A 13221-nucleotide genomic window follows, 5' to 3' on the forward strand; every position below is an offset into this window, starting at 1 on the left:
CGGGAAGCTGCGGCCAGTATGTCCCTTGGCCCGCGCCGCTTCCAGCAGCTCCCATTGGCCTGGAGCAGCGAACTGCGGCCAGTGGGAGCTGCAATCGGCCGGACCTGCAGACGCGGCAGGTAAACAAACCGGCCCGGACCGCCAGGGGCTTTCCCTGAACAGGTAGTGTCCCAAGTTTGGGAAACACCGCTATTATGTATGACGAACAATCCATTTACTCCTCACTAACACAAATGCAGACTTTAATCAAACTTTCTACTAAGCAAAAGTTTCACAGCTCTCACTTAACATTATATTGCTGAAAATTTAATTTCTCTGGATGCTTTTACAGAACTAGGAACACATATATGCAATGATTTTCAGGCAAAATTTAAGGGCTACTTAAACGTAGAAGATTATTCTTTCACACCTCCCCATGTGGTCTTTATGGGTGGTTATACACACATTCATGCACATAACCACACATTCACACCCTAAAATAATAAAAATCTGTGAAGTCCCTCAATTAATGAAAACAAAAGACAAAAACAGAAAATGGATAAACAATATACGTAAGATACAAAGGGCTCTGAACTCTCTAGTTCTCATAGTCGTTCCACTCACGTGGAGTGGAAGCTGTAACTGCAGTCAAGCACCAGATGATGACATTGCTGTCACAATGCTATATGCTTGTAAGCTTCTTTAGATACAGGGAGACAAGTCATGGGTACGTAGCCTGTTGGCATCATGACTTTCTTCCTCAGAGTTGATCAGTCTCAGAGTAAGGAAATGTTTAGCTTCTTGAGCTGGCTTGCTGACCCAAAATGCAAGGTCTTCCACTTCTACCTTCATCTTTATGGTTGATAATTCTAGCTTGCTTCACCTTACAGCACCTCATTTGGGGCTCTTAGGCAGGCATTGTGACCTGGATACAGACAGCCTGGTCCAACTATACTGTCGTGAACAAGCTTTGAACTGAATATCAGTTTGGAAAATCTTGCTTAGACCAAGTAGTTGTCTTAAAATCCATTTTACGATGATATGCAATGTGAACCTCAAAAATATCAAGAACTGGAAAAACACAAGGCATAAGAACGGCCATACTGGGTCAGAGTAGAGGTCCATCTAGCCCAGTATCCTGTCTTCCGACAGTGGGCAGTGCCAGGTGCCCCAGAGCGAAGGAATAGAACAGGTAATCATTAAGTGATTCATTCCCTCTTGCCCATTTCCAGCTTCTGGCAATCAGAGGCTAGGGACACCATCCCTGTCCATCCTGGCTAATAGCCATTGATGGACCCATCCTCCATGAACTTATCTAGTTCTTTTTTGAACCCTGTTATAGTCTTTGCCTTCACATCATCTGGCAAGGAGTTCCACAGGTTGACTGCGCGTCGTGTGAAGTAGTACTTCCTTCTGTTTGTTTTAAATATGCTACCTATTAAAGGCAAGTTGTGAGGAAATTACCCTACCCTAACCCCCTGGGGTAAATGGCCATGGGTGACATATGGTACACCACCCAGCAGGTGCCTTAAGAAGCACCATAAAAATAACCAATTATCTAACAAAAGAAAGGAACCATTCATACTGTGTCCTCTTCAGCATTTCTTGAAATAAATTTAGATATCATATGACAGCTGTTTCCCCTTTCCTTTGCAAACAAGGGAAATGGGGAATTGGCAGTTACAAGCTAACTGGGTAAAAGGTAATAATAACCTGGCCCTTTAGTAGCTCTCCACTGAAAAGCAGAAAGTTACTTGACAGGTTATTAATATGAATTCCATTTGAAACAGAAATAAGTAAAGTTTGTACTAAGTCTGTATTCTCATATATGCTATTTCTCTCACAACAGACAAACCCTGACCTTTGCATTTGCAGAAACCAGATGCAAGGTTGTGTAACACTTTGCTAAAATAAGACTGCCAGGGCTCAAAACCATAACTTTCTTGATTTTATGGATTTTCTGCAATTGCTATTTTTTTGTGAAAAAAGAAGGCTGTCTGGAATTTGGTTCTCCTTCTTATAACATTCTGCCAGAACTGAGTTTACAAAATTGATACCTTATGTACTTGTCGAGTCTAGCTTTGATTGACTGCTAACAGGAAAGGGATAAGTAATTTACCATTGGAAGATGGGTATCAGTGATAAATCAAAACGACTTTCATTTTTAATTTCTTAATGTACTTCCTTTTATTGGGTGAAAGCTGCATTTCAAAAAGTAAAGTACCTCACACCTTTTTCTGAGCATTTTACATAGAACATATAAACAGAGGCACTATTTACTTGTTGACCCAGACCCCTAGAGAACCCAGCATTACTGCATTCCGCAGTATAAAATAATGATGGGTGAATATGAAAAGGTTCAGATAAACATCCACATCAGAAATGCTATGAAAAGAACATAGCTCAAGACAGACGCATCTTTCCACATTCAGACAATACCAGGTTGTGGGGAAACGAAGAATAAAAGTTACTGAAAATGTTTTGAATGTTGAAAAAAGCTTTGGGGTAAAGTTTTTGAAAATGCTGAATGACCTAGAAGGCTAACGCCCGTTTTCAAAAATGATTTGGGAGCCCAACTGAGCACCTCACAAACATTAAACGTTTATCCTCACAACGACTTGGCAAGGTGGGGAAATATCCACATTTTATAGATGGGGTTCTGAGTACACCTGGCTGGAAAACGGAAATCCATTCCTATGAAATATTTCAAGCTTTTGAAAAAAATCATCTTAAACTGATCTGAAACATCAACAATTGCAAAACTTTTCACAGGAAGGGTTTTCTAAAATAATTCCCTTTTGGGAGAAACAAAACGGGATGCTTTGGTCTCCTGGCTGCCTTTTGCCTCTCTGTCCCCATTGCTGTGGGAAGGCCGACAGGTCAGAAAGTTAGATGCTCAGCCTTCTGGGAAAGATTTTGGCAGTTTCATTTGTAGAAAAATAAAAGTGACACAAGCCTCTCAGGTGGGAAGCCATCACTTAGATTTTCCCAATAGAAACATCACCATTTTAAGTCAAAACTGAAATGTTCTCACAAAAACATTTCAGTTTTTTCAAAAAGGGCACGTTGGGTTGGAAAAATCATTCTAATAAAAATTTTCAACTCGCTCTAGTACTGAGGCAGAAAGGGCGTAATGAATTCCTATTGAGATGGTGACTACAGTGAAATTACACCAGGGATGAATTCAGCTCTGAGAAATTAATGACTTACCTTTGGTCACATGGGTAGTCTATAGGGCAGCTGAGAACTGAAACCAGATCTCCTGATTCTCAGCCCAGTGCCTTAGCCACAGGACCATTAGTCTACCATTTGGATGAAGATTTGGGTTGGTTATCTTTTTATACAAACCAGTTTACCCATTTCTGTACTGTAATATACCTCCAGGACTATATTCCTCAAAAGATGATGCTGTCACAGTGTATTACATTGGACTCATTACAATAATTAAAATAATACAGTATAATGTTATACTAATAGGTACTAATATCATACCGGTTATAGGTCACTGATGTATAAGCACATGGGATGAAACGCTCATGTAAAGAGTTAAAATTAAACATGCAGTACACATCTGGCAGTCATTAAGGGGATTATGTAGTTTAAACCACTCTCTTCTGTCCCATCCTCTGTGAAATCTTTCTGAGGTGCCTTTGTTTTGCAGACTAGCTGTGCAAACAAGAGTTAATGACCAGACCAATGTTAGGTGAGCAACCTTGAAGTAAGGGGTTTCCCAGATGAAAAGCCCAAGGGCGGAGACAGGAACAGTGAATGGGCCTTTTAAGTGATGAGATTCCAGGGGAGTCCAAGGGAGAACTGCTACTGGGAACAGAGAAACTGCAGATCTTGTTTCTGCCCTATCTCAGCAGATACCATTGTATTGACAAACCTCTTGTACCCTAAGAAATGCACTTTCAACTGTCCTCTTTATCGAGGTATCCCTCAATTATAACACAGGTTCATCTCTGCGTCACACAAACTTATTATCTTACTATCATCAAATTTATTTACATCACAAAAGCTGAATTATTAAACTGAAGTTACCAAAAGAGCCACCATTTATGCTAAAACTTCTTGCACTATCATTTTGGAATGTTTGTCCCATGTGTGTCAAGGGGGATGAAAGACTGAGCATAGATGTCTGCATGGTTCTTGCACTTTGCATACCTAAATATTTATGTAAAACAGGCAACAGTACTTGCATTATTGATGGATCCATAGATGTGCAATATTTCACATCTGCTACATACCCTCATTTGAAAGCATTCCTATAAAGTAGGTTTAAAGTAGCCCAGTTCTTTGATGCTCATAGCTATAAAATTCATCATTTTCTGTATTCCCGAGAAAGGGAAAGTTCTGTCTTATCTGTAAATTTTCATTCTGGGACACTCCATATCATTTTTCACAGAGGCTTATTGTCTGTCTCCACAGCTATTGGGAGCAAACCAGACCTTTACTCTGAGCCTCGGCTCAGGATGACCCCCTCAAGGAAGAACTCTCTAGAAGAATAGATTCCAGTCTCAGGCTATGACTCAAGCTACTTTACCGCCATGGAAGTGATGAGCTTATTTGTATATACAAAACTAAATGACTAAGCATTAATTTGCCTTTTTTGGTGGGCAAAATAAGTGAGTTTTGGAGTTTTGAGGTGCCCCATCCTCTGTAACCAAAAGTACACCCCAAAACCACAAACTGCCTTCAATACCTCCAGCAATCAGACTTATTTTTTGTAATTTTTAATAACTGGGAAAATTGTTAGTACATACAAAGATTAACAATCTGTCTCGGTAGCAAAGCAATTAAATCATTAGATAACGTTGATGATTAAGTTTCAAGTTGATCAAGCTCAGCAACTCGTCAATGTTAATTTGTTTATTTATATTTTTGTAATTAATGTTGTGAAGAAATCTCTATGAACAAGACAGATTGAGGTTATCTGACAAAAGCACTAATATTTTAGAGTGTATATAATTTGATTGCTCTAGCAATGATCTATTTTCAAAGATACTGCAATCTCAATGTAGCTTTACTATTACATTACTGCAGACCCAGAGCACCAGCAGCTTATTCACCAAAGGGGTTAACTGTCTCTTGGGCTATACACTTGCATAAGGGTGTAAGTCCTCCTTTCACCTTACACTCGCCAGACCTCGGGTCTAGGTGAGCAGAAAGACGGGGGTTGCTGTTCACCCACTGCTCTCCTAAGCGAGTGATCAGGGAATGGACAGAGCGTTGGTTTTGCTGCAAACATGCTGGCCAGCACAATAGTAACGTATTGCTATTATAGACCAGCAGAAAAATGACTAACCTAAGGAGCAAGAAAGGAAAAGGGAAAGAATTCTGCCCCTCCATTAAGCTCTTTGCCTCAATAATAGTTGAATCAGTTGAGTTTTGCAGGGTCATTCTGTGTTTAAAAATGCATTTCCTCTGATCATTTTAAAATGTGTTGGCTACTAATTTTATTTTGCGACTTTGTTTGCATGAAGAGATGGAGTAAATAGCAGTTCATAGACATCTATAGTTATTTTAGGTCCTTTTATCTTGTCACTTCTTATTTATTTCTAAACTATATAAAGGTAATCTTTTTCACCTCTCCTCATTTGGAACCATCTCTATGTTTCCAAACATCTTCACTGAATTTCCTCTATCTTTTATGGGATGGGGGTGATCGTAATGGAGCACAATACTGAAGGTGAGAGCAATCTATCTATGTCATGATGATATAATAAATTAGAGCAATATCTGACCCAGGTTTTCAATTTTTAAAAGATGAGGACTGTAGCATGGAAAAATCAGGTATTAAACATGTTAGAACCGTGGAAAGAAAAATAAGTTGTTAACTTGACGTTGGATCATCCCCTAATAAACTCCTTCAGGAGAGAAATAATTAAGAGGATTAATATGATCTTAGTGACATTATGAAAGAGTCAAGAATATTTGTTTTAGATATCTATCTTAATTAACAACTTCAGAAAAGTGTCGAAAGTATGAGTGCTGAATTAGAATAACACCTGCTCCATTATTTATACAGTGCCACTGGTGTGTGTGGGATTTTTAACAAGCACAAGGAAATACGCTCACCCCTCCAATATAGTATTTACAGATAAAATAGGCCCAGACACAGAAAAACACTTAGACTATACTTAACTTTAAGCCCCAGTCCAACCTCATTAAGCACCTGATTAACTTCAAGCATGTCTCTAAATCCGATTTGTCAATGAGAATTAAGCACATGCTTAAAGTCAAACACAAGACTAAGTGCTTTGCTGAATGAGGGCCATAATTAGTAAAAACATCAAACTTCTTGATGAGGAAAGTGGGCAGGATAGTGTGGTGATTGTGAGAGAGGAAGATATACTCCTCCCTCCCCTGCCTTGGTGAATCATATTGGATTCTTCATTAGTTATGTGCATATTTCACCACATATAAGTAACAGAAGCATCTCAGAGTCACAAAACCTTTAAACACCAGCCAATCTGCACTAGTATCACCACCATGCCTTATAGTTGTATTTTACCAGAGTTGGTGCTTTCTAGCAGATGGCTGAATCCTTAATATATTGCATTAATTTTAACTAAATTTCTCACCCTGTGGTTCTCAGAATAACTTCTTCAGGAACTCCAGAATAAGTGACAAAGGAGTTTACTGGATGATTAAATTGCATATACTTTAAGCTTACATTTCTTTACCAGAAAGATTTCTGAGCTGTGATATCAGTCAGTGACAATTAAATATTAGAGTCACATGAAGACAGCATCTTCAGTTACAGAACAGTATTAATCTACAAACAATCCCCCAGCTGCCAAAAGAAAAAAGTTATACAAATATGCTTTCCTTAATATAGACTGGTTGGTTTGCAACTTATGTCAACAGAGCAAGTATCGAAGTAGAAAGACCAGGTGAAGACTATTTGATTCTGTGGTATGGATTTCACTAAGCAGACCAAATGAATCAACTTGTACAACTTTTGTACCATTATAATATGTATAGTTGTTGTTTTTGTCTTAACCATCAATAATAGGGATGAACCTATCCCCAACACTGTAGCTGAATACTAACTCTGAGACAGTTCGAATTCCCATGTGGATACAGAGTTTGCAGTGAGCATTTTCATCCTTTTATGGTTCTAAGGTCAGAAGCAGGTCAGGACTCTCTGTTCTCAGTAGCCCCAACCCAGTCGTGCCATCTCTTGTGCAGAAACTCTCTTTGATTCAGGCAGGGTGTCCTCTAGGAACCCAAATGCAACATAGAAAACAGTGTCCTATAGGTTAAATTATGCCAAGTAACCAATAAATCAGTTGTCTAGAACCAGTGTGTTACACCAGGTTTGTGGTGGTGTGGCTCATAAATCAATGCGTTTATTACACTATCGTAAAACTGCTGTAACCAAGTGACAAACTCGATGTACTGTCACTTACTTAAGACTTTGCAAGTTGCTAATGAAAGTCACTCTATAAAAAGCAGTGCATAGATGATAAATCCTAGCCATTTTGTACTGTATTTCTTTTATATATATATATATATATATATATATATATATATATATATATATATATATATATAAATGTTTATTGTAGGATTTATAGCTGCAACCTGCACATGGACAATCAGTCTATCCTTTTTCATTTAATTGCACATGGAGGAAAATTTGCCTTTCCACTTATTTGTGAAACCACCTTTATATAAATTGAATCAAAATTCAGGAAGTCTATGCTGTAGCGCTTTGTGTGCTGTATCAAAGCATAAACATCTGAAAAGAATATTTCTGTGATCTTCTTTGAGTCTACATTCTAACCTTGTATATACAACTTTTGCATCTTTGTTAAAATAATCTTACATGAAGTAAACACTTCATAGCGTACAGTGAAACATTCGTTTAATTGCTACTCCTAAGGAAAATTACATTGGCTGAGATTTGACTTTTACAAAAATTGTCAATTGCCAGTTTGCCTGTAAATCACTTTACCATTAAGAAAACACCAATATGCATTGTTGATATTCAATAGGCTGTATAGTTTTAAATGCACAAGAGACTGTAGCTGTTCTCCAGCTATTAAATTCCACGTTTCTTCATTTTCTAAGTTAGAGTACATTCCCTAATTTATTTATTCATCTTAAAGCCTAATTGGTCCTTTCGAACGCAAAGGATTTGAGAGTATTGGGGAATCATTTTTTCTAAACCAAGAGGGAATTTAATTTTCCTGTAAATATGATTTGATAATCCCAAAAGGATCCTCAAAAATCAGCTTATTTGTTTAAACGGAAGTCTGGCTTCCACATGTAGTATGCAAAACAATTACGGCCATTGGAAAGCTTTGACCTATTCATCAATGACGGTATAAAAAAAAAAAAGAGCGCTTTAGGTAATTAACTATTCTGTTGCAACAGCCAATTCATTAAATATAATTCTTCCCATACCACTTCCAGGAGTGCTCTTGAACATGGACTGTTCTGAGCAGGAGAAAGCCCTCATTTCCTATTTTTGAAGCTTTAAAGATTGTTTCTCTTGGAATAAAGCCTGTTTAAGCAAAAAAAAAAAAAAACCCTTCAAAACTGGATGTGGAGATTCTCTTCTTCTCAACTGCAGGAATTCTAGGATACTGTATTAAACCATGTATCCATAGTCTGTCCTACGTAAATTGCCTCTTATTTTGTAATGATGAAAGGTTCCTACCATAATAGGTGAGACGTCCTCTTGCAATGTTTTTCCCTCTTGAGTTTTCAGTAATGCACTCATAGAGGCCTGCATCCTCCTGCTGGAAATTTGGAATTTCAATCATGCCATTGGATTTCCTCAACTTTACTTTACTTGGAAATGGCAGGCCATCAGTTCTTCTCCAGTTTATCTGAGGCACCGGGCTAAAAAGAAAGTTATGGGATTAGTTACTTTTAAAAAGTTTGCTTAAAAACACTCATTTGACAACATTATATACATAATATGAAATTATAACCTCAAAACTGACTAAAGAAAAAAAGTTTGTAGTCAATTTTATCATATATTAGAGATGGTGGAACACTGAAGAAACTGATTTGCAAATATATGCATTGTGTTTGTTTCACTATTATTTGTGTTGGCAGATTGTCCATTATTCACACCAATTTGGATGACTGTTTCGTGTTTGTAAAACTTTCTACAAATCCCAGTAGTTTCACTCCAGAAATACTTTAGGATAGGATTTTCAAAAAATCTTAGTGTTGGTTTCCCAGTAAAGTCAAAGGCAGTTTTATGATTGACTTCCATGGGAAGAAAGATAGGATGAGGCTAATCAATTTTGAAATTTGCATTCTTCAGTTGCTGTTCATTAATTCTCTGATTTTAAAAATTTCAGTCACCTAGTGAATAAGTACAAGCAGTACTATGTGATTTAGGTTGCCAGTCTCACACCCTAAATCATGAATACTTGGCAAAGCTCTCATCAAATAACCCATAGAATAACTGGCAAATACATTTGCAGAAATTAAGACTGTGTGAAGTCTTTTGTGAAGAGCAGAAGGGACTAAGTTTGGATAAGAGGAAAGAACTATGATGATGTGCTAAGAAATTGTTTTTATGGATATTTACAATGTCAAAGAAAAGAAGTATTATGACAGCATCAGTTAACAGTACAATGAGAATTCTGCGTGTGTTCGCATGCCACAGATGGTTTGAATAAATATCAGTATAACATCATATTGATTTTATTCAAGGTAACTTGAAGTCTCATTTAAATTGCTATGTTGCCTATATACATGTTTTTAATTTTAATAAAGTGTATAAGAACTTACTTTCCTAGGGCAAAACATTCCAGTTTCACTGTTGAACCTTTAGCTGCAGGAAGTGTCTCAGGAAACTGAACTTCTATTTTGGGTTCATATTCACCCATAACACCTGTTAATTATGAGAAGAACAAAGATCAGTAGTTTTTATTTGTATAGCTCTGTCTTTTTCTTTAGCATTACAGCAAGTTAGGTTCAACATATCCATCTCATCTGATCAAATGCACACTGTTTTAAAAAAAAACTTGTGGGCCTCGGGATTTTCTTCCCATGAGACAAATAATTTAAGTGTACAGTAAAGTAGTTCAAAGTCAGCATGAATCTTTTGATTAGAAACTACTATTCTTGATATGCATGAAAGATTACTCTACATCTGAAAAATGCATGCACCAGATACTATGTGTATGTAGATAGCAGTTTTAATCAACATACAGTTTCAGACTGAAGTCATACCATCTGTGCGTAGCACTAGAGGGGTTGGTGAACCGAGAATTCTGGTGTTTGTTACAGTGCTGGTCACAACACAGGTGTAATTTCCTACATCTGATGGCTCCACTTTAGCTATGTAGAGATGCCCGGTCTCTTGAGATACAAATCGGCGACTGTCCTCTTGTACAAATGATGGATATTTATTGAAGATCCAAGCAAATGACAGTTCTAATTTGTGTTTAAAAAAAGAAAAGAAATAGGAATGTAATACACACAGTCTGCCTGATAGCACAAGAAGTGGGCTTCTTACTGGCAGGTACGATATTCTCGCAAATACTGGTATCAGGGTGTAGTTAATTATGCTGCAACTAGGAAGGATTGGCCATTTTACCCGGGACAATTTATATAGACATTATACCTCTTTGCACACAGCTAATTAGAAATCCATAGATGTGCATGTAGTGATCCTTTCAGTGCAGCTATCAAAAGAAAGAGTGCAAATTTAACATAATTCTTAGAACTATATTCCCAACGAGTTCCAAGAGAACAGGGAATCAGAAGAACAATGTCACAACACTGGAGATGATATGTATGGGAGAAGTTGGACTAAAGCAAATTATTAAAATATTTATGTACTGAGTAATACAAAGCAGACATCAAAATGGGATGGATTATGTTTCATTTTCTTTTATTAAAATTTAAACTCCCTCCATTAGCAAAGTCATAGACAATGTTAACAGCAAGACCTTTTGCTTTCTATTGAGCCTGAATGTTGTTTTCAAGTGTTAGGGTTTTGTTATATTAGGAGGCATTCATTACTGAAAGAATGTACCCAAGAGACCTAATGAACTTTTAGTATAAGTCTCTTTATATGAGGATAATCCCTTGCCTAAACAGAAAAGTTTTTCAGTATAACCTAAGGTGTGAATTTAAACCAGACTATTTATACCCCCGCAACCCCATGTGGACATTTATCCCAGTGTAAGTGTCCCCACACAGAAGAGTTACACTGTAGCCCATGGGGCATTTAGAGCTTTAGCCTGTAAGACACTGGCTTCAGCAGTTAGCATAAGGATTGAGGCCTATGAACTTTGTAGATGGATGTTCAGATTTACATGCGGTATTATCTCTAAGTAGCTTGCTCGGTTAGAGTGATTGTAACTTTGCTAAATGTATTAATAAACTACAGTAAATGCAGAAGGGTTCTTAAAGTGTGAATGCTGCAACTGTGCATGTCGGGGTTCCCAACTGAACAGTAGTTTTAACAACACTGGTCCTGATCTTCGGACAAGAATCTGCCAAACCTCAGTGTGATTATTGTGAATTCTTAAGTAATCAATATAATTAATATATAATCTATAGATAAATAAATTAATGGAGATATCTTATCTCCTAGAACTGGAAGGGACCTTGAAAGATCATTGAGTCCAGCCCCCTGCCTTCACTAGCAGGACCAAGTACTGATTTTACCCCAGAGCCCTAAGTGGCCCCCTCAAGGATTGAACTCACAACCCTGGGTTTAGCAGGCCCATGCCCTAGCCCTAGCCCTAGCCCTCCCCCTCCCCCCTATAGCAGGCTACAATACTGATATAACCATATGTATATAATACATCAGTATAAATAATACAACTCTTCTTTGTAGACAAGGATTTAAAGCCTGATTCAAAGGAGCATGGCGGAGCAACGGTCTTACTGATTTTAAAGGGAATTTTGCTTAAGTGAGGAAGGCAGCTAACTGAGGTTGATGCAAGAATATAGTGGGCAAAATTCTATGATCTGTGTCATGCAGGAGATCAGACTAGCTAGTCACAATGGTCCCTTCCGACCTTAAAATCTATATATGGGCTAAAACTTACCTAAAAGAGCCTAGTTCTCCCAGGTTAAGGCAATGGGAATTTTATCATTACCTTCAAAGAGACCAGAGTTAGGTCAACATTGAGCGCCTTTGAAAGTGTGCCCCTCTGTATACTTAGCAATTGTTCTACAATATCATGTATCCAACTTTATGAGAAGTGGGGAAGAAGGGTAACCTGTGTCCATTAGGCATATAAAATGAGTGCACCTTACACGATAGGCCAGGAGACCAGAGCAGGGTGGAGGAGGTATAGCAAGGAACGCAACTACAAAGAGGGTGCAAAATATTATAAATCAGCCCATGCGTCCCCACCTTATCTTATAGAAAAAGGGGACTAGATAAAACCCACTGTTGTGGAATGCCTCACTCTGTGCCTGCTCAACTACCACACAGCATAAGTAAACATGGCAGCACTGAGCCCAGACTACTGCTTTCGAAGACAAAGAGACATTCACTGTATGTGAGCGACTGAACTTTGATACATTTATTCCCTTTCTGATACTGCGGGGCTCTTTAAAACTGCTCTGACATTGACATATTTTCACATTGACAAGCTTCCTGTTGGGTTCAAGCTAGGCATAATGCGACCTTTGGAAGTGAAATGCAATGCTCCTAAGGTGAAGCTTCCTCAGCTACACCTAAGGTCCCCCCAAAAGGACTAAAGAGGGGTCCCAAAACTATGCTGAATCAAGGTCATCCGCACCTTTCCAGAAGCAAAGGGTTGCATCAGTTTGCCTACCGACATGCTTAAAAAAAATTAAAATAAAATAAACCAAACCCGTTCTGATTTTACAACAGGGGAGCATAATAAAACAGAAAAAAATCAAACTGTATGTCCTTTTACCTATTTGATTTCTTCATTCCTTATCCTGCTTGAGCTTCCCTTTTTGCTCTGCCTTTTTATCCTCATACCATGTTTTCACCTTTCCCCTTCCTTCTGTCTCTGGTCTGAATTATTTTCTTCCCTGTTTTCCTTTACCTCTCTTCCCCAATCTGCTACATCATCCCTTTCTTACTGAGAGTCTTGAGTGTATTGCCTTCCAATCCTGATTTAAAACAGCAGAGAAAACTCTGATGTTCCTTCGCTTATATAGTTTAATGCTGGAGATGGGCAAGAGACACAGACTTTAGATCAGACTCTTCAATTTACCTAGTGTTCAGGAGTGTATGCAAAAGTCCTATAGGATGAGATGAAATAGTGACAT

The 13221-nt window shown here is 38.0% G+C and overlaps 1 protein-coding gene across 1 annotated transcript in view; it reads right to left on the reverse strand.

The window, feature by feature from the left end:
- LOC128839936 (contactin-3-like) overlaps window positions 1-13221 on the reverse strand; it is a 240889-nt gene that overhangs the window by 55396 nt on the left and 172272 nt on the right. The window contains exons 4-6 of the mRNA XM_054033283.1: window positions 10186-10389; window positions 9742-9844; window positions 8651-8835 (exon numbers count right to left, since the gene is read on the reverse strand). Coding sequence (XP_053889258.1) covers window positions 8651-8835; window positions 9742-9844; window positions 10186-10389 — 492 coding nt within the window. The remainder of the gene's footprint in view (window positions 1-8650; window positions 8836-9741; window positions 9845-10185; window positions 10390-13221) is intronic.

Source organism: Malaclemys terrapin, chromosome 7 (assembly GCF_027887155.1).
Source record: "Malaclemys terrapin pileata isolate rMalTer1 chromosome 7, rMalTer1.hap1, whole genome shotgun sequence".
In the NCBI taxonomy this organism is placed as follows: Eukaryota; Metazoa; Chordata; order Testudines; family Emydidae; genus Malaclemys; species Malaclemys terrapin.